The sequence below is a fragment of the Balaenoptera physalus genome (assembly GCF_965194825.1).
Source record: "Balaenoptera physalus genome assembly, chromosome: 2".
In the NCBI taxonomy this organism is placed as follows: domain Eukaryota; kingdom Metazoa; phylum Chordata; class Mammalia; order Artiodactyla; family Balaenopteridae; genus Balaenoptera; species Balaenoptera physalus.
In genome coordinates this window covers 62109632-62136417 of record NC_138883.1, presented here as the reverse complement: position 1 = coordinate 62136417, position 26786 = coordinate 62109632, and the positions used below count along the sequence as shown (strand labels likewise).

The following is a 26786-nucleotide window of genomic DNA, read 5'->3' as shown; positions in this document are numbered from 1 at the left end:
AACCATTGTTCAGTAAGCTGTTTTTGAGCCCACAACTGGGAGTCGGGTGTGACTGTTCATTGCAGCAATATCTCAAGATAGATCTGTCTCTAGTTAACCTTAAGGATTTATAAGATCAATTTGCATCTAGAAATAGTTACCATTGGTTGAGTGCCTATCATGTACAGGCTCTGTGTTAAGACCTTTGGGTATACTATCACATTTAAATTCTCATAAAAAGCAGGTCGTAATAATAACTACTAACACTTACTAAACCACCACTACATGACAGACTGTATTGACAGCTTTATATGCATGTCTCAACTAACCCTATTACACCATTTGATGTGGCCATTACTATTATTTTTCCCTAACAAAAGAGGAAACTGGGCTATGGTCAGACTAGGAAGCAGGGGGCTGTTACAAAGTCAGTAACTTAGATGGCCCTGTGGGGCTTGTGCTTCTATCTCCTTACAGAAATACCTTGTTGTAACGTAGTTGGACTGATCACCATCATTTTACCACAGAGGGAACTGCAAGTAACTTGTTCAAGGCCATACTGTTAGGAAATGGTAAAGAGCTTGATGGGTACATCACTCCGCAAACCCTTATGGGTTTTTGCTCCCCAAACCAATTGCCTTTCTGTTCTAGACAGCTTTCTTTATATATGTTCTTTGATAATTTGCACATAAGGTTTAAACTCTTTAAGAAATTATAGAGCAGGAAAAAACGGGGGTTCCTGCTACTATAAATGAAGTACTAGAACCGGAATTACGCAAGGTTGAGTCCTAAGATGGGTCAGCAAGTCATTCCCACCTGAATTAGCTGAAAAGATTCTCCCTGAAGTGGGTTTGACCCGGCAGAGCCATTAGAACATTTCTTTTGGATTACTTACTTTTCTTTATACGGTTCTGTATTTTCTAAATTTTCTACAGTGAGCAAGTGTTACCTTCTAATGTAAATGTTCACAGATAATACTGGATACATTCTCATGTTAAACATTCAAATGCACCAAGCTCTTCCCTTAAACTCTTATCTTCCTCTCCTCCTTCCTGTCTCCTTTCCAGAGGCAGCCACAGTGAGAAGTTTGTATGAATTCCTCCAGACTTGCACTGTCTTCTAAGGACATCACCATCCACATGAGGCTACTGAGCGCTTGAAATGTCCTAGTTTAAACTGGAACGTGCTTGTAAGCGTAAAATACACACTAGATTTGAATATCCAGTATGAAAAAAGAGTGTAAAATATCTCATATAATTTGTATATTGATTACATTTTGAAATGATAATATTTTGGATATACTGGGTTAAATAATATATAATTTAATTTCATCTGTTTCTTTTTACCTTTTTACATATAGGTGGCACATGTTATATTTCTATTTTTGGACAGCACTGCTTGAGAGTCTAGACCATTTTTAGTACATCTGTACACTTATATGTACATACAGAAATATATAGTTTTTTTGGTGTCTCCTAACATAAATATGCATTATCTATACATAATTAAAACTTTATACCAGAATTAAAACTTTTTTCTTAAAAAAGGAAGCATAATCTTTAAATGCTTTAGGCATTAAATTAATTCCTAAAACAAAAAAAAATTCCTTTCTTCCTCCCTTTCTCTTCCTTTTCCTCTCCCCGCCACCCCCCCATAGTTCTTGACAACCTACAAGGCCTCAGAGTGAAGAAGGTAATAATTATTCTTCGCCACACAGATGCTGAAGTGAGCACACCTAACATTTTTTTAGATTAATTCAACACAGGTACAGATTAACAAAAGGGTATCCCTTGTTGGATAAAAGGACGTGCTAGTCAATAGACGAAGGCTTTGGAGTTAATGAGTCCTTGACAAAAGACAGAGGAAACAGCTGCTCTTGCCCAAAATGACTGGTAGGTATTTTTAAATGTCTAGATCTGAAATTTGCTATTCTTTTTTTTTTTTAAACATCTTTATCGGAGTATAATTGCTTTACAATGGTGTGTTAGTTTCTGCTTTATAACAAAGTGAATCAGCTATACATATACATATATCCCCATATTGCCTCCTTCTTGCATCTCCCTCCCACCCTCCCCGTCCCACCCCTCTAGGTGGTCACAAACCTGATCTCCCTGTGCTACGCAGCTGCTTCCTACTAGCTAGCTATTTTACGTTTGGTAGTGTATGTATGTCCATGCCACTCTCTCACTTTGTCCCAGCTTACCCTTACCCCTCCCCGTGTCCTCAAGTCCATTCTCCATGGACTTGCGTCTTTATTCCTGTCCTGCCCCTAGGTTCTTCAGAACCTTTTTTTTTTTTTAGATTCCATATATATGTGTTAGCATACGGTATTTGTTTTTCTCTTTCTGACTTACTTCACTTTGTATGACAGTCTCTAGGTCCATCCACCTCACTACAAATAACTCAATTTCATTTCTTTTTATGGCTGAGTAATATTCCATTGTATATATGTGCCACATCTTCTTTATCCATTCATCTGCTGATGGACACTTAGGTTGCTTCCATGTCCTGGCTACTGTAAATAGAGCTGCAATGAACATTGTGGCACATGACTCTTTTTGAATTATTTTTCAGGGTATTTTCAGGGTATATGCCCAGTAGTGGGATTGCTGGGTCATATGGTAGTTCTAATTTTAGTTTTTTGAGGAACCTCCATACTGTTCTCCATAGTGGCTGTATCAATATACATTCCCACCAACAGCGCAAGAGGGTTCCCTTTTCTCCACACCCTCTCCAGCATTTATTGTTTGTAGATTATTTGATGATGGCCATTCTGACCGGTGTGAGGTGATACCTCATTGTAGTTTTGATTTGCATTTCTCTAATGATTAGTGATGTTGAGCATCCTTTCATGTGTTTGTTGGCAATCTGTATGTCCTCTTTGGAGAAATGTGTATTTAGGTCTTCTGCCCATTTTTGGATTGGGTTGTTTGTTTTTTTGATATTGAGCTGCATGAGCTGCTTGTATATTTTGGAGATTAATCCTTTGTCAGTTTGAAATTTGCTATTCTTATCAATCATGTCATTCCTTTCACTCAGATTTTTTTGTAATAGGCATAGTCCCATGACCTTATGTTGGGTGACTGACTATGCACTAACTTCTTTTCAATTTGATCAATATTGGCACCTTTGACCAATAAAGTGTCACCTCTGATCAGCTACTGAATCCTGATAGTTGCTGGAAACAAAATGCTGACGTGTGTGACCTATGTGATCCCTGTTTTATCAAGTTCTGACTAGTTGAAGTAATATGACAAATATTTTATAGGGTACCTAATAGATTTTATTTTGTCTAAGTAAATATCTGACAACGAATCCAGTTCAGTGGACTCTGCAAAAGAAACGACCTCAAACAAGTTCCCCATCCTCCCCCACTTAAAAAAATGGCCATATATACATAAACAATTTACACAGACCACACTCGTGTCAATGAACTAGGAGCACGTGCACATGTAGCATTCTTGTGTTGGGCTGGAAGGGTGTTTACCATGTTCTAGCAAGGCCTCAGCATATGCAAAACATTAGCAGCTCTTACATGGCCTCAGTGTAGAACCTCCCTGAGGGCAGAGGAGAGAAAAAGAACATTAGGCATGAGCAGGGGTGCTGTGATACTTCGTTATTTTCATTCCTGTGAGTGCTTCTTGGTGCTCTGTCCCATGTGTGTTCCTCTGCTTACATGCTGTCTTGATAAAGGACTGCAGTTTGAAGGCCTGTGTATTCTTTTGCTTACTCCTTGCTGCCCCGAGACAAGCTTCCCAATGGGTAAAAATGGGACACTGAATGGGGAGCCCCAAGTTTTCTTCTAGCTGGTAATTCTCCCAGCCAAATTTTCCTTGAGCAGATTCCATGGGGGCTGTCTTTAATGCTCCATATTGATAGGACATTTGAAAAGTGTTTCTTTTTATTTCTTCCTGGTCCTTGCCATCTTTTCCCATCATTCAAGGAAGAATAGAGAAAAAGCAAAACAGGAACAGAGGCTAGGGCAATACAGGAATTTTCAACCTTTTCTGAAGTGCTATATATCTCTGCAATTAAGACAATCTTTTGAAACTTAAAACAAAAAAATCTACCTTAATTAAGATTGACATCCTCTGAGTAGATACCATCTGCTGTAGCAGCCCAACCCTGTCCTCCGCAGCTCTTGGCAATTACAGGTGAGTAGGGGCCCCCTCTCCGTTCCCACACCCCTGCTCAAGAAGCTGCCAGCGAGCTCTCAGGCAGTAGCAGCAGGCAGGAAGTGGGGTGGGAGTGGGGGGGGTCTCCACCCATTAGCAGATGCTTAAGTAGTAGGCAGGGGAACTTTTCTATGGAGAAATTCAGGTTAGCAGATACTCCAAACCAATTTATACCATGTGCTACCCAGTTGTGGAAGTAAATTCAAATGCTAAGAAAGGACCTGGACTGCCAATCCCCTTATCTTTTCCCTACCTTGGGCTTGGTACCCAAAAGAATAAAACAAGAACAGTTGGACTTGGTGGCTTAAAGGGAATTATTCGGCAACTTCAAGGAAGTGAAGGCAGCACAGACCAAGGCAAGCTGTCTTCATGGAACATCATGTACCAGTGACTAAATGTCAACACCCATCATTGTCCAAGTGGTGACGTCTACACAGGTTTAGTAATATGCTCATTCAGATTTAACCAAAAGACAAGCTTGACAGATTATCAGAATCTTTGGGGGAGGGCAGTGTGTGGAGTCGGGAAAAGCGTGAGGTAATTTTACAAATGACTTCATAATTGTTTTTTTAAAAAGCACAGTCATATTATCACCCTAGTGGTTTTTGCTATAGTCTATTCTAGTAAAACGTGAAATAGAAGTTCTGCCAAAAGTACAGAACACATTTCCAAACAAGTCATTATAGATTATATTATATTATATTATAGATATATATTATATATATATTATATATATAATATATATATTATATATAATATATATAATATATCTATAATATATATATTATAGATATTATATATAATATAATATAATATTATATTATAGATTTTATTAAAATAAAAATGTCTAAACATGTGTTTGTCCATTAGACTTTTTTAAAATTAATTTTTATTGGAGTATGGTTGCTTTATGGTGTCCATCAGACTTTACTGCATTTTTGTTAACGCTTTCGTTGCGGAAGAAATTTTACTATTTCTTATGCTACTTCCTTAACAATAAGTTACTATGGCTTTAACAAGTGGCTATGGGCTGGGTTCATAATTTGACATTATATTCTGAAAAATAATTTTTACATTCCATCAACAACAGGAAAACATTAAATGATTACCTCTGTAAATTTGTTCCGATTGGCTTGCAAGCCAACTTTTACTACCTCAAAAGGGTTGACCACAATGGCTTCTGTTAGTCCAGATCCCAATCCAGCAATGGCAAAGGTCTAGAAAAATTAAGTCAATCAATATTTTAAAACAAGTCATCATGTGTATGGGGTTAAACATCCTATTCATTACACTATGCAGCTGAATGTTATAATGAAAATGGAGAAACTCACATAAATGCACCATATACCATTACTAAACAGCTTTAGATCTTGATTAGATGCTGACAATTCATGAAGAAGAAATTACAGAAGCCACAAACCACATCCTAACAATTCAAAATAAAATGTCAAAGCCCCATCAACAATGACTTTGTCCTTTAATGAAAAGAAAGGTTGTTTTACTTATTTAAGGTGGATACTAAAACATCTGCACATGTAACAACTAAAAGAGAGTTTGACTCATAAAAGGAGAGCTTCATTTTTGAACATGTTCTTAAATACATTTATTGAGCATATAAGAAATTCAAGGAGGAGAACCACAAATAAAATGCTTATAAAAAGCTAAATTTCAGGTAACCAAGCAGTATAGCCAAAAACATTTAAATGTCTAGCCATATTCTTAGAGTCAGTATTCTAGGAAATTAAGAAACAAAAAAAAACAGTTTAAAATTAATCCTTTATCTGTCTTTTTAAACTGATAATTGCCCTATTCTTCTAGACCTAGAAGCTGAGGAATAAAAGTTGAGGTCAGAGATAAATAGGTTGTCTTGAAGGGCTCAGATAAAATCTAGAACATTTATCAAAAGGTGGCTGTGTATCAGGCTCTTATTTGTTATCTGTTAAGAACTTCTGCAGTAGGAAAGAACAACTTTCTAGAATTTTCCACTGAGTAGAATGCTTAAAGGATTTTCAGAAACTTTGTATCAAAAATAACCACAACTATTAAAACACACACACACACACACACACACACACACAAATACACACAGCAGGAAAACAAAATGAAACAAAGCCTCAAACCTTCAAAACAGATGCTGGAAAAAATAATTCTTGGGTGCTGAAGCTCTAATTCCAGGGGAAGAGGTAATACTGTATACAACTAGGAGAAGAAAAAAAGTCAATGAAGAGTAAAGAAGAGAAGCTCTTATCCGGAGTCTCTAATTTCTTCAAAGTAGGAGACTAAAAGAGAAAAGGGAGAAAGGAATGTTCTATAACCTTAGAAGGGGAGGCAAGGTGGAACCAGGGCAGGATCCAGAGCCAGGAGGTCTGGGTTTAGGTTCTGGTTTTGCCACTTTATTGGCTGTGTGACCAGAGATGCCATGTACAGTAGTCTGGGCACAAAGGTGCATGTGGAGGCTGAAATCAGCCTGCACCCTACTTGCCAAGCCAGAAAGGCATCAGTCAGGAGAAAGGGGCACCTTTTCATAATCCACACAAAAACGCCATGTGTGTTAGCTGCAGCTCTGTGTTTAAATCACTGAGTCTTTTTAAAGAAGATGTGGTACATATATTCAATGGAATATTACTCAGACATTAAAAAGAATGAAATAATGTCATTTGCAGCAACATGGATGGACATGGAGATGATCATACTAAGTGAAATAAGTCGGACAGAGAAAGACAAATGTCATATGATATCACTTACACACGGAATCTTAAATAAATGATACAAATGAACTTATTTACAAAACAGAAACAGACTCACAGACTTAGAGAACGAATTTATGGTTATGGGGGGGGGAAGGTTAGGGGCGGGGGATAGATTGGGAGTTTGGGATTGACATGTACACACTGCTATATTTAAAATAAAATGCCTTTCCATGAAAAAAAAATCACTGAATCTTTTATAAGCTACTGTTTTCTCATCTGTAAAATGGAGACAACAATATCTAATCTTTGATTTAATAAGGTTATTATGAGGGTCAAAATAATGTGTGAAAGCCTTTTGTAAAGTGCTGTACAAAACCATTGTTACAGTTGCACCACGAGGAAGAATGGGAATGGATACAGATTCTAGGAGAGAGGGAATAACTAATGATGTTTTCCTTTCATGCCCCTTTATTACAATTTTAAACATATTTGTATAGGGTAACAGACAAAATATTTTATTGATTTACCTCAGACTTCCATCATGGAATCCAAAGGCAGAAAGAAAAAAAAAATACTAGTCCCAAACTCTTCTGACTGAAAAAGCTAAAATCCAGATGTCCAGGTTTTTATTACTATATGCAATCTTCCAAGTAATTCACTTTTTTGTTCTTCTATAAAACTCAGCTACATTTGCTGTCAGAACTAGTGTTCAGCAGTCCCTTGTCAAAAGAATTGATCAGCTATCAGCAGGTCATGTTACTCAGATTGTTCTAGAGACCAGTGGTAACTGTTGGGTTCCCAGCCTCCCAGGCTTTTCATGTGAGAGCACCAGGGGACATTTAATGGCTGTTTAAGTGTCTAGCTGTATCAAAAAGAAACGGTAATAAATGAGTTCAAGAAAAGAGAAAAACTGTATACAGTTTGCATGAATTCAGTGAGAGGAGCTGAAGTAGCCAAATGCTTTTCTGCTTGAATTCTCAAGACAGAAGTGCAGTCTCTCACATGGTACCAATGCTCGACACAGGATCAGCCACGGCCCTCTGGAAACTGTATTTTACTGTCCTTTGCTAGGAAGTTTTTAATCCTCTTTTTAACAAGATGTTTTCAAAGTAAAGGGAGACAGTCAGGGAAGACACTGAGGAATTAAAAAAAAATCTCAGCTAATTTCAGGACTCATGCTACCACTTCTCCTTCCATGAGAGGCTGCTTCACAGCCCCCTTGTTTAAGCAGGAGGCTGGACCAGAGGTTTCTTTGTCACAAAACAAAGTGACACTATTAGGTTTCTTAATTGGATCCTTCCTAGAAAGGGAGTATGTATGATTTTTTAAATAGCAGCTACTTCTCCTTAATGAATCTTTAGAAATAAAGTAATGAAGGAGTTGAAGCTCAGAACTCTGCCCCTCTGGCTGAGTTCTAAGGTGCATTCCAGCAGGTAAACTGGCGGATTTTCCTGGAGGTTGGAAGGCACATTACCAATTGGAGGGCCACTGCAGATTTAGTTTAGTTTTGTTTTGTTTTGCTTTGCAGGTTCGGGGGAGAAATTAGTGCATTGGCTCTCGCTGGGGCTCTCGCTGCACGCATATTGATAGAACCTATTTGGTCAATATAATTTAACTTGTTTTGTGAAAAGCAGCGAAATCATGAAGAAGGAAAGGAGTGGCATCGGCCAATGTTCAAATCACCAAAATGTCTTTCATGTAATAGTTGAGATGTGTCATTGTAAGATCACTATTCTCCCCAACTATAAAAGGCCCCTCAGCCTGCATCTGACCACAGAGTGACCTGAAGTCCTATACTTAATACAGCTTGAACAAAAGCTGGAAAAGTGACCTGTTAGGAAATAATTTTAGGTACAGTGACTTTCACATAAATAGATATGTGCAGTATGTATGTAAACATATGCATGTTTTGGCTTCAAAAGAGTCTTTGACAAATGTACTCTTTATATTCTTGACCATATCTCATATGGGCCTTTCCACACATATCATTATTATCATAAATTCATCACTGGGAGCTATAAAATAGCCAAATTGTGAGTTATTAGGAAGATGGCTTTCAACAAGTAGCTGAACATTGAATAACTCGAATTCATATTTTAGTAGCTGAGCTTGGGGAATCAAAAGGGTTTTTGTTTCCAGATTTTGCTGTATGAAATAACACACACGCTTAAGTATAATAAACACTCTCACTTACCAATGCTGGTGACAGTGACACATATCCTAGCAATTTCTTGTACTGCTCAAAGGTGAAAAACTGTGAAACAAAACCAAACCCAGAGATTTATAACAATTTCCTGCAACAAACCTTTTAATTGACTCAGATTTCTTTAGTAAATCATTATATTCACCAGCATTCTAAAAAATGATAAACCATCAAACACAGTTTTTAATCCAGTCTTGGGTAGTTGCTATTGAATCTTACTTGAACATTCACATTTTCAAATGCAGCTATAATAACCTACAGAAGAGCTGATGGAATCCTTTATAGCAGTAAATGAACCATACAGCTTCCATTTACCATGACCATTTTCAGTTTCCCCAGACATCAATAGACTCCTTTTTTATGGCAGTGATTCAAAATTATAGGCATAGAGACCTGAAATCTTTGGTCTCCTATGTTTTCTCTATGGCCTGCTTTCCCAGTGAATGCCCAATTTTTTAACCCTTGTAAAAGACATCCACTTCTCAGCTTTAACTCGCATTTATACTGCTGTGTATCTCTACTGTTCCATGGGATTTCTAAACACTCAATGATGATGGAGATGCCATGATAAACTAGGGAAGGACCCAACAAGGACATCTAGTCCATCCCCTGCCTGAAAGTAAGACTGTCTTCAACCTCAGTGAAGAAAGAGAGCTGCTTATTCCTCCCTTAAAAATCTGATGATGATGAAGATTTTGTTGGTTCCTTCAGTAGATGATGTTTAATATAATTTTCTCTGTAAATGGATTTTTAAGGAGGCAAATCTAATCAATCACTTTGTATAATATGTTCCAAATAAAGTTTTCTCCTCTCTTTCTATATTATACATTTTGGACAACGATCTGCTTGAACATGATGGTTTGCTCCTGGGGTACTCTTGTTAGGTAGCTACCAACATCACTGATAAAACACACTCTTAGGTCCTGCTGGGGTCTGATTCTCAAGACCTCAGAAATGGCCTGGGTATTTTATGGTCTTATATGTCTTCTACTCTATTACTTTATAACCCAGTACTATGGGGCAAGAAATAAATATAGACTTGAGAGCCAAATAATATTCTGTTGTTAGAAAGAGGTAGTTCCATGTAAACATGGCTCTCATGAGTCTTTGGGCAGTTCCAGAGTCATTGCATCACCAGATAGATTGATTCTCTTAAAGACTCAGGAACTATTTTTGTGCTATGTTCCTTTAGATCAACTATGGATGTAGATTTCTGTAGAACAGGAATTCATTCATTCACTCATTCAACAAATATTCCTTGGTTCTACGCACTGGGGATGCAGCAGTAAACAAAGAGAAACCCCTGCCTTCGTGGTCTAACATTCCAGTGGATGGTGATAACCCTGAAACTATCCTAGTGTTCAAATAATACCACCAGGAGCCACAACAGGTTTGATGAGAGATGCACTAGAAACGATTAAAAGGAAAAGGGTTACGATCTTGGGTTTAAAAAATAATTTATTTTTTCCTCCTTTTCATGGTCATCATGGTAACTATTCTTTGATAATCACCCTGTGTGGAATTTGACACAAGCAGTCCTAGGTTTGAATCCTGACTTAGCTATGGAAGCATAGCTTGACCTTTCTAACACTCAAGAACACAAAACTTCTAGAGTAGTCCTTAAATAAGAGAACTTGAGTAAGATTTCTTGACATGCCTGGCACATAGGAGACTTTCAGAAAATCTCAGTTTCCATTTCCTTTCTTCACTTTGGATACTAAAGGAACCATAGATCCCTTATTTACATGTATCATTCATGAGAGCCCGCTGTGGTCTAGGAAACATGCTAAGGCCTTTGGATGTGCTACTGCATTTAATCCATACAACATCACCAGGTAACAGGTTAGAGTACAACCATGATTCCCACTTGTAGATACCTGTCCTGCAGCTAGTGAATGGAAGGAGTGAGATTTCTCCCTAAGTCTAACTCCAAAGCCGGGGTATGCTCTTAACCACTACACTGTACTGCTCACTGCTGAGCCATGATTTTTAGTGGTTTGGGAAGAGGTTCTCTGTGCTACAGTTTTCTTTCTGCTGAGGTCTTCTTGCCTTCCCTGACCCTGGAGGCTGAGTCCCTTAAGGCAGAAGATTTCAAACTTTTCTGACCACAGTCTATTATTTACCATATTTACCATAATCTATTTACCCAGCACAGGTGCACATGCACATGTAGTACACACTCATATTTATAACTGAAACAAAACATTGCTGTAAAACAATGTTTAGCTCTTCACTATGTGTATTGCATTCTGTTTCTACTCTATTTCATCAAAAAATTTTCTGGTGAACCACTACATCTAGTGACCCATAAAATTGATTTCAGGACTTACAGGTCATGACCCATACTTTGGAAACACTGCTCTAAGGGGTCTATGTGGGTTCGGGAAAGTTCTGGGAGATGATGGACCTCACAGAATGCCTCACTACCTTGTTCCCTTCCAGTGTGAGGATGCATTTATTTTTCCTTCTGACTTTCTGTCATGACAAAGAATTAAGGAACAAACTGAGATCTCAGAGGAGAAGTGTGGGGACATAGACTTGACCTGTCACTCCAAGCAATTCTCACAGGCAATTCCAAGTCTACACTTTGGGGCAATTCTAGGCTTTTCATTTCCCCATCTCTAAAACTGTTTAAAAAAAACTACCACCAGCTGGTTGGTACTCATCAGCAGTCTGGCTGGAAGATTCTGGTGAATGGCTAGGATGAAGTGATTCAGGTTCCTGGGAATAAAAAAGCCTCACAGATCAGAGACAAGTTGCTAATGTATTAAATTCAAAAGTAATGAACAGGGACTCCCCTGGTGGTGCAGTGGATAAGACTCCGCGGTCCCAATGCAGGGGGCCTGGGTTCGATCCCTGGTCCGCGACCTAGATCCCACACGCATGCCACAACTAGGAGTTCGCATGCCACAACTGAGGAGCCCGTGAGGTGCAACTAAGGAGCCCGCCTGCTGCAACTAACACCCAGCGCAACCAAATAAATAAACAAATATTAAAGAAAAGTAGTGAACAATATATATTACATATTCTAATAAGCAAATAGTGCTTCAAACTAAAAATAAAAAATCTTGTTTTAATTTCTACCTTTGCAACCAAAGTCTAATTTACTGAATATAAAATAAAATAGTATCTCAAGAAAGGAAATATTAAAATCTTTTAAAATGGATTTGCAATAATAGTAAATAACATAATGTCATTATAGTTTGAAACCAATATTAAGTAAAAATATTCATTCATTCAACAAATATTTACTGGATGCCTTCCATGTGCAAAGCTTAGAAGACATTATACTACAACTATATTCTTAAGAACTAGTAGATTAGTTGTTACTTTAATTCCTTTCTATACAGCACTACTCTTTCACTGCCTTCATGATATTTCTTAATATTTCTCATCCACAACATTAGTTAGTGCAGAGATGTGATAAAGGTACCCTATCACATAAGACATGAGGTTACACTCTAAGGATGAAATTAGGAGGGTCAACGTGTAATAATGTTACCTACCCAGAGTCATGCAAATGTGTGACTAAAGAGTTTTGAAAACATTCGTAGTCAGTCAAGGCTTTGGGAACCTTGAATATAAAATCTTGAATCCAAATTAATATGTTATATATAACCTATAAAGTGGAATCTTGAAATTGGTAGTCTGGTTGGATTTATCCCAGGAAGAGGGGCTGGACCTCAGGGACAGGCCATGTGGTCCCTGGAGAAGTGTCAAGTTGTGCTTCGGAAGGAGAGATGGGTACAGTTTGCCTGGGCGACCCAACCCTCCGGACGGCACTTTCCCCTTTGCTTTCATCCACGCTCACTAAGCAGTCTGATCACTAAGCTGACCTCCCAGATCGTCTATTCTGGGAGGCAGTTAAATTACGTGGAAAAAGTTTGATCCAGTTGGGTCTACTTTTAACAAGTGTGACCTGAGCATTGCTCAGACTAGGGCTAACTACTCTCCAATACAGAGGCAAACCCCTTCTAGGTACCCCTCTCAATACCCTGTGCATTTTTTTTTTTTTTTGCATTACAATTTTTTTTTAAACATCTTTATTGGAGTATAATTGCTTTACAATGGTGTGTTAGTTTCTGCTTTATAACAAAGTGAATCAGCTATACGTATACATATATCCCCATATCCCCTCCCTCTTGCGTCTCCTTCCCACCCTTCCTATCCCACACCTATAGGTGGTCACAAAGCACTGAGCTGATCCCCCTGTGCTATGTGGCTGCTTCCCACTAGCTATCTAGTTTACATTTGGTAGTATATATAAGTCCATGCCACTCTCTCACTTCATCCCAACTTACCCTTCCCCTCCCCGTGTCCTCAAGTCCATTCTCTACGTCTGCATCTTTATCCCTGTCCTGCCCCTAGGTTCTTCAGAACCTTTTTTTTTTTTTTTTTGAGATTCCATATATATGTATTAGCATACGGTATTTGTTTTTCTCTTTCTGACTTACTTCACTCTGTATGACAGACTCTAGGTCCATCCATCTCACTACAAATAACTCAATTTCGTTTCTTTTTATGGCTGAGTAATATTCCATTGTATATATGTGCCACATCTTTATCCATTCATCTGTTGATGGACACTTAGGTTGCTTCCATGTCCTGGCTATTGTAAATAGAGCTGCAATGAACATTCTGGTACATGACTCTTTTTGAATTATGGTTTTCTCAGGGTATATGCCCCGTAGTGGGATTGTTGGGTCATATGGTAGTTCTATTTTTAGTTTTTTAAGGACCCTCCATACTGTTCTCCATAGTGGCTGTATCAATTTACATTCCCACCAACAGTGCAAGAGGGTTCCCTTTTCTCCACAACCTCTCCAGTATTTATTGTTTGTAGATTTTTTGATGATGGCCATTCTGACCGGTGTGAGGTGATACCTCATTGTAGTTTTGATTTGCATTTCTCTAATGATTAATGATGTTGAGCATTCTTTCATGTGTTTGTTGGCAATCTGTATATCTTCTTTGGAGAAATGTGTATTTAGGTCTTCTGCCCATTTTTGGATTGGGTTGTTTGTTTTTTTGATATTGAGCTGCATGAGCTGCTTGTATATTTTGGAGATTAATCCTTTGTCAGTTGCTTCATTTGCAAATATCTTCTCCCATTCTGAGGGTTGTCTTTTCATCTTGTTCATGGTTTCCTTTGCTGTGCAAAAGCTTTTAAGTTTCATTAGGTCCCATTTATTTATTTTTGTTTTTATTTCCATTTCTATAGGAGGTGGGTCAAAAAGGATCTTCCTGTGATTTATGTCATAGAGAGTTCTGCCTATGTTTTCCTCTAAGAGTTTTATACTGTCTAGCCTTACATTTAGGTCTTTAATCCATTTTGAGTTTATTTTTGTGTATAGTGTTAGGGAGTGTTCTAATTTCATTCTTTTACATGTAGCTGTCCAGTTTTCCCAGCATCACTTATTGAAGAGGCTGTCTTTTCTCCATTGTATAGTCTTGCCTCCTTTATCAAAAATAAGGTGACCATATGTGTGTGGGTTTATCTCTGGGCTTTCTATCCTGTTCCATTGATCTATATTTCTGTTTTTGTGCCAGTACCATACTGTCTTGATTACTGAAGTTTTGTAGTATAGTCTGAAGTCAGGGAGCCTGATTCCTCTAGCTCAGTTTTTCTTTCTCAAGATTGCTTTGGCTATTCGGGATCTTTTGTGTTTCCATAGAAATTGTGAAATTTTTTGTTCTAGTTCTGTGAAAAATGCCATTGGTAGTTTGATAGGGATTGCATTGAATCTGTAGATTGCTTTGGGTAGTACAGTCATTTGCACAATGTTGACTCTTCCAATCCAAGAACATGGTATATTTCTCCATCTGTTTGTATCATCTTTAATATCTTTCATCAGTGTCATAGTTTTCTGCATGCAGGTCTTTTGTCTCCTTAGGTAGGTTTATTCCTAGATATTTTATTCTTTTTCTTGCAATGGTGAATGGGAGTGTTTCCTTAATTTCTTCTTCAGATTTTTCATCATTAGTGTATAGGAATGCAAGAGATCTCTGTGCATTAATTTTGTATCCTGCTGCTTTGCCAAATTTATTGATTAGCTCTGGTAGTTTTCTGGTGGCATCTTTAGGATTATTTATGTATAGTATCATGTCATCTGCAAACAGTGACAGCTTTACTTATTCTTTTCTGATTTGGATTCCTTTTATTTCTTTTTCTTCTCTGATTGCTGTGGCTAAAACTTCCAAAACTAGGTTGAATAATAGCAGTGAGAGTGGGCAACCTTGTCTTCTTCCTGACCGTAGTGGAAATGGTTTCAGTTTTTCACCACTGAGAATGATGTTGGCTGTGGCTTTTTCATACATGGCCTTTATTATGTTGAGGTAACTTCCCTCTATGCCTACTGTCTGGGGGTTTTTTTTTATCATAAATGCGTGTTGAATTTTGTCGAAAGCTTTTTCTGCATCTATTGAGATGATCATATGGTTTTTCTCCTTCAATTTGTTAATATGGTTTATCACATTGCTTGATTTGCATATATTGAAGAATCCTTGCATTCCTGGGATAAACCCCTCTTGATCATCGTATGTGATCCTTTTAATGTGCTGTTGGATTCTGTTTGCTAGTATTTTGTTGAGGATTTTCACATCTCTGTTCATCAGTGATATTGGCCTGTAGTTTTTTCTTGTGACATCTTTGTCTGGTTTTGGTATCAGGGTGATGGTGGCCTCGTAGAATGAGTTTGGGAGTGTTCCCTCCTCTGCTATATTTTGGAAGAGTTTGAAAAGGATAGGTGTTAGCTCTTCTCTAAATGTTTGATAGAATTCACCTGTGAAGCCATCTGGTCCTGGGCTTTTGTTTGTTGGAAGATTTTTAATCACAGTCTCAATTTCAGTGCTTGTGATTGGTCTGTTTATATTTTCTATTTCTTCCTGGTTCAGTCTCGGAAGGTTGTGCTTTTCTGAGAATTTGTCCATTTCTTCCAGGTTGTCCATTTTATTGGCATATAGTTGCTTGTAGTAATCTCTCATGATCCTTTGTATTTCTGCAGTGTCAGTTGTTACTTCTCCTTTCTCGTTTCTAATTCTACTGATTTGAGTCTTCTCCATTTTTTTCTTGATGAGTCTGGCTAATGGTTTATCAATTGTGATTATCTTCTCAAAGAACCAGCTTTTAGTTTTACTGATCTTTGCTATCATTTCCTTCATTTCTTTTTCATTTATTTCTGATCTGATATTTATGATTTCTTTCCTTCTGCTAACTTTGGGGTCTTTGTTCTTCTTTCTTTAATTGCTTTAGGTGTAATGTTAGGTTGTTTATCTGAGATGTTTCTTGTTTCTTGAGGTAGGATTGTATTGCTATAAACTTCCCTCTTAAAACTGCTTTTGCTACATCCCATAGGTTTTGGGTTGTTGTGTTTTCATTGTCATTTGTTTCTAGGTATTTTTTGATTTCCTCTTTGATTTCTTCAGTGATCTCTTGGTTATAAAGTAGTGTATTGTTTAGCCTCCATGTGTTTGTATTTTTTACACATTTTTTCCTGTAATTGAAATCTAGTTTCATAGCGTTGTGGTCAGAAAAGATACTTGATACAATTTCAATTTTCTGAAATTTACCAAGGCTTAATTTATGACCCAAGATATGATCTATCCTGGAAAATGTTCCATGAGCACTTGAGAAGAAAGTGTATTCTGTTGTTTTTGGATGGAATGTCCTATAAATATCAATTAAGTCCATCTTGTTTAATGTATCATTTAAAGCTTGTGTTTCCTTATTTATTTTCATTTTGGATGATCTGTCCATTGGTGAAAGTGGGGTGTTAAAGTCCCCTACTATGATTGTGTTATTGTCGATTTCCCCTTTTATGGCTGTTAGCATTTGCCTTATATATTGAGGTGTTCCTATGTTGGGTGTATAAATATTTACAATTGTTATATCTTCTTCTTGAATTGATCCCTTGATCATTATGTAGTGTCCTTCTTTGTCTCTTGTAATAGTCTTTATTTTAAAGTCTATTTTGCCTGATATGAGAATTGCTATTCCAGCTTTCTTTTGATTTCCATTTGCATGGAATATCTTTTTCCATCCCCTCACTTTCAGTCTGTATGTGTCCCTAGGTCTGAAGTGGGTCTCTTGTAGACAGCATATGTATGGGTCTTGTTTTTGTATCCATTCAGCCACTCTATGTCTTTTGGTTGGAGCATTTAATCCATTTACATTTAAGGTAATTATCAATATGTATGTTTCTATTACCATTTTCTTAATTTTTGGGTTTGCTTTTGGGTTTTGGGTTTGCTATTGTAGGTCTTTTCCTTCTCTTGTGTTTCCGGCATAGAGAAGTTACTTTAGTATTTGTTGTAAAGCTGGTTTGGTGGTGCTGAATTTCTTAGCTTCTGCTTGTCTGTAAAGGTTTTAATTTCTCCATCGAATCTGAATGAGATCCTTGCTGGGTAGAGTAATCTTGGTTGTAGGTTTTTCCCTTTCATCACTTAAAACATGTCCTGCCACTCCCTTCTGCCTTGCAGAGTTTCTGCTGAAAGATCAGCTGTTAACCTTATGGGGATTCCCTTGTATGTTATTTGTTGTTCTTCCCTTGCTGCTTTTAATATTTTTCCTTTGTATTTAATTTTTGATAGTTTGATTAATATGTGTCTTGGCATGTTTCTCCTTGGATTTATCCTGTATGGGACTCTCTGCGTTTCCTGGACCTGATTAACTATTTCCTTTCCCATATTAGGGAAGTTTTCAACTGTAATCTCTTCAAATATTTTCTCAGTCCCTTTCTTTTTCTCTTCTTCTTCTGGGGCCCCTATAATTCGAATGTTGGTGCATTTAATGTTGTCCCAGAGGTCTCTGAGACTGTCCTCAATTCTTTTCATTCTTTTTTCTTTATTCTGCTCTGTGGTAATTATTTCCACTATTTTATCTTCCAGGTCCCTGGCCCTTTCTTCTGCCTCAGTTATTCTGCTATTGATTCCTTCTAGAGAATTTTTAATTTCATTTATTGTGTTGTTCATCATTGTTTGTTTGCTCTTTAGTTCTTCTAGGTCCTTGGTAAACATTTCTTGTACTTTCTCCATTTTATTTCCAAGATTTTGGATCATCTTTACTATCATTACTCTGAATTCTTTTTCAGGTAGACTGCCTATTTCCTCTTCGTTTGTTTGGTCTGGTGGGTTTTTACCTTGCTCCTTCATCTGCTGTGTGTCTCTCTGTCTTCTCATTTTGCTTATCTTACTGTGTTTGGGGTCTCCTTTTCACAGGCTGCACGCTTGTAGTTCCCATTGTTTTTGGTGTCTGCCCCCAGTGGCTAAGGTTGGTTCAGTGGGTTGTGTAGGCTTTCTGGTGGCGGGGACTAGTGCCTGTGTTCTGGTGGATGAGGCTGGATCTTGTCTTTTTGGTGGGCAGGACTGTGTCCAGTGGTGTGTTTTGGGATGTCTGTGACCTTATTATTATTTTAGGCCGCCTCTCTGCTAATGGGTGGGGTTGTGTTCCTGTGTTGCTAGTTGTTTGGCATAGGGTGTCCTGCACTGTAGCTTGCTGGTCGTTGAGTGGAGCTGGGTCTTAGCGTTGAGATGGAGATCTCTGGGAGAGCTTTTGCTGTTTGATATTACATGGAGCCAGGTGGTCTCTGGTGAACCAATGTCCTGAACTCGGCTCCCCCACCTCAGAGGCACAGGCCTGACACCCGGCTGGAGCACCAAGACCCTGTCAGCTACATAGCTCAGAAGAAAAAAAGAAAGAAAGAAAGAAAAAATAAAATAAAGTCATTAAAATAAAAAATACTTATTAAAAACAAAAAAGTTTAAAAGCAATAAGAAAAGAAAGAAAGAAGAGAGCAACCAAACCAAAAAACAAATCCACCAATGATAACAAGCACTAAAAACTATACCATAAAAAAAAAAAAAAAAAAAAACACGTACAGACAGAACCCTAGGACAAATGGCAAAAGCAAAGCTATAAAGACAAAACCACACAACGAAGTATACACATACACACTCACAAAAAGATAAAAAGGAAGAAAACCTATATATTGTTGCTCCCAAAGTCCACTGCCTCAGTTTTGGGATGATTCGTTGTCTATTCAGGTATTCCAGATATGCAGCGTACATCAAGTTGATTGTGGAGATTTAATCCGCTGCTCCTGAGGCTGCATGGAGAGATTTCCCTTTCTCTTCTTTATTTGCAAAGCTCCTGGGGTTCAGCTTTGGATTGGCTCCGCCTATGCGTGTAGGTCGCCTGAGGGCGTCTGTTCCTGCCCAGACAGGATGGGGTTAAGTAGCAGCTGCTTCGGGGGATCAGCTCATTCAGGCCGGGGGGAGGCAGGGGTACGGAATGCGCAGCAAGCCTGCGGTGGCAGAGGCCGGCATGACGTTGCACCAGCCTGAGGCATGCCATGCGTTCTCCCGGGGAAGTTGTCCCTGGATCACGGGACCCTGGCAGTGGCGGTCTGCACAGGCTCCCGGGAGGGGAGGTGTGGATAGTGACCTGCCCTTGCACACAGGCTTCTTGGTGGCTGCAGCAGCAGGCTTAGCGTCTCATGCCCGTCTCTGGTGTCCGTGCTGATAGCCACAGCCCGCACCCATCTCTGGAGCTCATTTAGGCCCTGTTCTGAATCCCCTCTCCTTGCGCACCCTAAAACAATGATCTCTTGCCTCTTAGGCAAGTCTAGATTTTTCCCAGACTCCCTCCCAGCTAGCCATGGCGCACTAGCCCCCTTCAGGACGTGTTCATGCAGCCAACCCCAGTCCTCTCCCTGGGATCTGACCTCCGAAGCCTGAGCCTCAGCTCCCAGCCCCCGCCCGCGCCGGCGGGTGAGCAGACAAGCCTCTCGGGCTGGTGAGTGCTGGTCGGCACTGATCCTCTGTGCAGGAATCTCTCCGCTTTGCCCTCTGCACCCCTGTTACTGCGCTCTCCTCTGTGGCTCCGAAGCTTTCCCCCTTGCCACTCCCCGTCTCCGCCAGTGAAGGGGCTTCCTGGTGTGTGGAAACCTTTCCTCCTTCACAGCTCCCTCCCCGAGATGCAGGTCCCATCTCTCATCTTTTGTCTGTGTTTTTTCTTTTTTCTTTTGCCCTACCCAGGTACGTGGAGAGTTTCTTGCCTTTTGGGAAGTCTGAGGTCTTCTGCCAGCGTTCAGTAGGTGTTCTATAGGAGTTGTTCCACATGTAGATGTATTTCTGATGTATTTGCGGGGAGGAAGGTGATCTCCGCGTCTTACTCTTCTGCCATCTTGAAGGTCTCTTCCACCCTGTGCGTTTTGAGGCCTCCCAGTTTGGCTGGTGGGAGCAGACACTGTTCCCAGCCCCGCATGACTGCCCAGCGCTGATCCCTCGAATCCTTCGGACGGCTGTTTCCAGGCCTTGCTAGTTTCCTCATATGTGCTCAGGTCAGCTGAATACTTGAGGCGTCCCTCTGCAGATCTTCAGTGTCTCTCTCTGTGCAGCTCTCTCCTTCTCTGGTGCTATGACCTGTGAACTCTAGGTGCCTTGCCCTCCCTGGCCTCTCAGCTCCTTCTCAACCCAGGGAGCCCACTGGTTGAGGGAGTCCACTGGATTTCTCCTGTGTGTCCCTGGAAACTCTCTCAAGCCAGTGAGCTGGGGCAATCCATAGGGCTCATCTCATTTGCTTTCCATCTCAGGTATGACTCTCCCTCCTTGTCTTATGTCCAGTGTCTTAAAAATTGTGGTTTCATATATGTTGTTCATTTTCTGTTCTTGCTGTTTCAGGCAGGAGAGTAAATCTGGTCCCTGTGACTTCATCTTGGCTGGAAATACAGTGGTGAACAAATAGACTTCACAGTATATCAATATAATCTTTCATGAGTTTGGTTAGCATTAAGCAGTCCTTGAGAATCTGTCCATGGAATAATGGTGTTTCTGAACCTGTGAAGCTCAAGACTAGATCCTGGAACCTGGCATGTTGTTCCTGCCATCCCTGAGTGAACAGCTGATCTCTTTCTGAGGTCTTCATTTCCTTTTGCTAACTACAATACTAATTCTGTCTTCATTTGTGAAAGGGGAAGTTTCATTTATTTAGCATCAGTGAATCTTATTATTTTAATGATGAATCTCATTTCAAAGAATAAAGTACAGAAAAAACAACATTATCTGTTTCTAGACATTGTCTGTTTCTATACACACACACACATAATATTCAGAGAGCATATATATGTATGTATGTGTGTGTATATATCTATGGTCTCTGAATATTTTTTCAAAGTAAACTTTGATGACATACAATGAAGCAGTTTATGATGTATGAAACTGTTGCAATCAGATGATCATTTTCCTCACAAATCCTAAGATAAAGTATCTATAAAATGAGTGTTTTCATAAATTGTGTCGAAAAACTAGTGCTATCCATCTGGCAAAGATACACTAAACTCGAAGTTATACTTAAAAAGCCAACGTACTTACCATATGTCTCAATAATTTTAAGGTAAAATCTACTTGAAACAAGATGTCTGGGACACATACACCATATCCAGTTGCCCAAAAGTTCATCTGTTAACCATTGTTCTGGCAGGGAGCATTGCTTTTTTTAAGTAGAGACTAATTCAGTTTTGTAAAGCTCAAGTTTTTTTTCTTCCGTAAAAGACTGTTCAACATTGATAAACCTTAATCCGCTTAACGTTTAAATTGTCTCCAACACACAGTATTAAGCAAAAATATTCCATGAAAAACTAATTATAGTTTACTTTATTTATACACGTAAAACTCTGAACAAATGAATATATTATTCCATGGAGACAAAGTGACTTTCCTTTTGAACAGAAACTATGCTCTGTTTGTTTACTTGGGCAATCTTTTATCAAGTGAAGCCATTTCATAATTCAATTCAGCCCTCTTGTGTACTTTGGTGAACTTTTTCCAGATTCTCTATTGCGATTCAGATCCTTTGCTTTTTTTTTTTTTTTTTTTTTTGATTCAGATCCTTATAATGAAATTTGTATTGAAGTAATAATATAAAATCACAAAAACTATGGCAATGAAGAGGATGAATTTACAGAGGAAGCATGTTTTAAAGCTTTGCTTTCTGAATTCTAGACCTGAATTAAATCCTATTAAATCACCATTTTCACAGGATGTAAAAGTTTGGTGTCTGTGTATATATGTTGGGGTTTTTTTAATCATAATTTTTAACTCAGTCACCCTCTTAATTAACTGATATAGGTATATAAGCTGTTTTTCTTACCTTTCAGGAATGTTGGGAATACAAATTGAGTAATGTATGTGAAAAAAGCTTTATGTCATTAGCTGGAAAGGAAGTCTTTCAGTCTAAGTTTATGTTATCCCTATTATGGAAAGACAAAGCCATATTTGGTGATGTCAGTGGTGTGGGGGGAGGGGCAATGCCCGTCAGAGCCACTGGGATCGGGACTTTTGTCCGAAAGAACTTATAAAAGCGCGATCAGATTTAGTTCTTTCTCCCCGGAGGTCCTGCTAGATCTCCATGTTCTTATCCAGATACTGAACCAGCAGGTAGTACATAAACGTCCATAGTTATATGATTAGGCAGAAGCCGCATAGCACAGGGAGATCAGCTCGGTGACCACCTAGAGGGGTGGGATAGGGAGGGTGGGAGGGAGACGCAAGAGGGAGGAGATATGGGGATATATGTGTACGTATTGCTGATTCACTTTGTTATACAGCAGAAACTAACACACCACTGTAAAGCAATTATACTCCAATAAAGATGTTTAAAAAAAAAAAAAGAATGGAAATCAGTGTAGTGGAAGTAATGATTTTGTGAAAACCAGAATACAGAATTTTAACAGAGGAGACCAGGGGGGAAAATGAAGTTAGCACACCTAATAAATGCGCTATATGAGAATCATACACAAAGAAATATAATGTCTTAGTGTGCTCTGTTCATAAATGAGACTGATTTAAGGAGAAAGGCTTTTCTACCTCGCCCCTCCTCTCCTCTCCCTCTCTCTTTCTTTAATAATTATTGCTCCAAAGGCAAAGTTATGAACTGCCTTGAGAAAAAGTCCAAGCTCTTTTGTGGCTGCTGTGGTTTGATTACATGAATTTCATTCACCACTGTGCTTTTTGTATAATTTCCCCATTAGAAGGGAATGCCTTTACCTGGAAAAAAAAAAATCCACAAATCAATATAGCAATATCTGAGAGACTGACTAAGTCTAATTATGATAAAAATTGTTACAATTTAAAAAATTTAAGATTTTTAAAAATTTAAAAATTTTTAAAGTTTTAGTGTTTTATGTTTAATATCCATTAATGTCCCATAGTTTATGGTGGGATGTGTTGATGCTGAAGCTCTTACTACAGTCTATTTTCAGTTGGTGGGAAGGCATACAATGTTTACCTTCACTGCTCTTTTTGGTGTTTCAGCCAAGATGGGTGGCAGAATTCCCTTGTAAAAACCGAACAACCTATTGGAGAAATAAAAAGATTTATATAAGTAAGTGAATTAGGAAACAGGTGATTTTGCCATTGTTTACGGATAAAGCAACTAACCTTAAAGTATTCCCAATTATTCAATGTAGCACATCAGTCATGAAATCTTCCTTTGTTTTAATTCTAAAGTGAAGAGATTATGAATTCTACATCTATGTCTACTATGACATTCAGAAGAGAAATAAATGATACTGAGACTGGAACCCCTTAGGTAAGTTGCTAAACATAATAATGAGTTGTACCTTAAAGATAAAGTCAACCCTCCTTAATCTAAGGAATCTTGAATTTATTTTCCCAGTTGTGTGGTTGGTAGTAACCTCAACCTGTCTACTGTCTTGCATCTCCTCCCTGTGGTCACCAAATGAGGTTAGTGCTATACCTAAGCCCCCTAGACTGAAACTTCTGAGGCTAACCAGGTGATGAGAACCTCAATTTTAGGTTTACTAACACAGGGGAACTAACAAACTCTATGGCTGTGGAACTAGGGCTCCCAGCTCTGTCCTGAATTAGTCATAATTTTTTTAACTTCCTTGATGGAGATGGAAGGAGGTCAGGGAGGGCTAATTACAGGAACATACGTTGCTGACAGAAGAAATGTCAAACTTCCCTGCTGATATGCAATCTCACAGGGCATGGGAGAGCTATTGTTGCCAATATTGAGGGACTCATGGTTACATATTCAGACATTTTTAGGAAAAAAAAAGAATGAGTGTCATATGCTTATGATAAGTTTTATAAAAAGTCACCACTTATTTCTCATTAAAATTTAAGATTCAAAATTTTAAATTTGTCTGTCCTGGAATCTTTACATATATATATGCTATACCCTCATTTAAACCTGAAAATATTTCAACAGAAGAGAATATTCTGCATCATTTTCTGAGATGATGTTTCCCTGGTGAACCCGTAAGTGGCTACAGATAAAGGCAGGACTCAATGTGTTCCTATTTTAGGATATACATTTAATATCCTAGAGAAAGCTGGAGCTTCTCTGATTGACCCATCAAACATCACTCCAGCTCCCTTATTTGGGTTCTGCTTCTAGCTGAACTTCTGTAACAATAACGTTAAGAATTTATTCAGATTAACCCACTGTGCCACCCAATCCAACATGGTGATCTCTTGCTCTTCCTCGATTCACTGGCTTACACAGCACCCTTCAGTGTGGGGAGCAAAAGGCTTTTCTTACAGCTTCTAATTGTTAGTTCCTTGAGGGCTAGGTGTGCACTACAGTGCTTATTCCAGAGTGTTTGTGTGTGTGTGTGTGCGTGCATGTGTTTGTAACCAGGACCCAAATATTTGTTAAGATTATGGATTTTATGAAGAGGAAGAAAGGAATCAAATGATCCCCTGATGTGGGCTTATTTTGCCCACTATTTTCAACCTAATGAATAGTACTAGCATTTGTATATAGGAGGTAAAGCAGAATCTGCTTTGAAGAACTATGGGAATTCATGAATTCCCCCCACCTCCTTTCCATTCCAACTACTGATGCCTGAAATTCACTTGTAAAACTGAAATACTCTTGTCACTTAAATTTCATTATAAATTAATTATTATATAATTTTCAGCATGAGAGTGACTAAGCATAGGTTTGGTCTTCCTAAAAGATAAATGTGATTTTCCTGAATAGAAGTTCTATATTTATAATAAAAGACATTATTAGTTCTGTTCTTCTTGGGCTGATTTTTTCACATCTGGAAGATTATGTCTGGTTATAGGGGGGAAACAAAGAAGAACATTTAAGTAAGTAAAGCTTTTAGGACAGAGTGTCCTGGTTAATAGAGGTACTTGAAATCCCATACAACGGAGAACAGATATAGGACAAACAGTTGCTCAGCCTGGAGAAGAAACAGCTTAGGGACAAAGATGATGAACATGATGGATCTTTTGAAAAATGAGCATGTAGGAAAGAGATTAGACTTTTCTGTTTGTTTCCAGGTGGTAGAACTAGGACCAACAGGTTCAAGCAGCAAGGAAAGACACATTTTTGGCTCAGTGGGAGCTTAATACAAGGAAGTACTTCTAATAATCAGAACTATCTGAAGATACAATGGACTCTCTTGAAAAGTATGAGTTCCTTTTGGTGTGTGGTCAAGCAGTCTGGATGGCCACTCATCATGGATGCCTGAAATGGACATACACAGCAATGGAAGGATTTGAGGACCTCAAGGTTGGTTTACTCCAATCCTCAGATTTTGGTATTCTAAGAAAAAGAACAAGAAGACATGGGAAAGCACTTTTCTGAAGAGACAAACTCTGCATTACTTTAAACTTTTGCCTAACATGGAGCACTGCTTCTCTGGAGGACAGAAGTCTTATAAGCAACACAGAAGGTCTTCATTTTAAAAATGATGAGAGAAAATATTAAAAAGAGGTGTAAGGCAGGAGGGAAGAAAGGCAGCTGGGAGAACCATAAGGATTTAATCTGAAAAGAGCTGGGAGGTCCAGAGCCCTCTGCTTCATGTTGGCGATGGTTCCTTGATGCGTCCTCTTTCTCCTCTCTCTGCTCTGCTCCTTTCATGTGCAATCATCTTCCCCTCCCCCACCAGCTCCAGCCATCCCACCATCCTGAACTCTCTAATGAGGAATGAAGAGCTTTAAAGGGAGATTCTCAAGGACCATGGGCAGCGTTTGCTGGCAAATGGGAAGCTAGAACTATGTATTTCCTTGCATTATTTTTAAAGTATATCCATGCAGTAGTGGGCAACTATGGAATAGCCAGGCTGGCACCTCTTCTGCTGAGAATTGCCCCACCCAATTTTTTTTAAACCACTGGAACCAACGTATTAGTACAATATGATACTGCTTGTAGGCAGTGGTTGACTGGGCATCTCGTCAAATGGATCCAAGTGGTATTCTGCCTCTGTGCCCCAGTTAATCTGACCCAAGCAGTGCTTTTCTCCAGGATTTTGGAATTGGAATTGAAAAGGTCAGCCTCACTCTGTGTGGTTGAAGCTCTAAGATATAAAGCTAGAATATCAACAGCAGTCATGTTTTCTGTCAATCTGCAGTGATAAGAAAGAAGGAAACCATCATTCAGGGAAACAAAGAAGCAAGATAGAGAAGTTCTGGTACTGTGAGTGTGATCCTGCTGCCAGGATTTCTTTAAGCCTAGTTACACCTTGACCCTTCTTAAATACTGACATTTCCCTTTGCTTTTGATCCTTTGAGACACCCAGTAACATTTATAATAAATTCCTTTATTTACTTACAACCCAAAGTCCCGGATCGGGAAATTGGCCCCTACAGCCAAAGTGGCTGCTGCTGTACCTCTGTACCACGCCCTCTCCCATGAAAAGCCTTTGGTCAGGTAAGAGTGCACTTGGGCCAATCCAAAGAGTCACACCCAAAGTGTGAGCA

The 26786-nt window shown here is 38.8% G+C and overlaps 1 protein-coding gene across 6 annotated transcripts in view; it reads right to left on the bottom strand.

Moving 5' to 3' along the window:
• SLC25A21 (solute carrier family 25 member 21) overlaps positions 1 to 26786 on the bottom strand; it is a 516682-nt gene that overhangs the window by 51903 nt on the left and 437993 nt on the right. For 5 of the 6 annotated variants that reach the window (XM_082452248.1, XM_082452250.1, XM_082452249.1 and 2 more), the window contains 3 exons: positions 23332 to 23398; positions 9039 to 9098; positions 5264 to 5371 (listed from right to left, as the gene is read on the bottom strand). In XM_082452248.1, the coding sequence (XP_082308374.1) occupies positions 5264 to 5371; positions 9039 to 9098; positions 23332 to 23398 (235 nt within the window). The remainder of the gene's footprint in view (positions 1 to 5263; positions 5372 to 9038; positions 9099 to 23331; positions 23399 to 26786) is intronic. The other variant, XM_082452251.1, reaches the window with a different exon arrangement.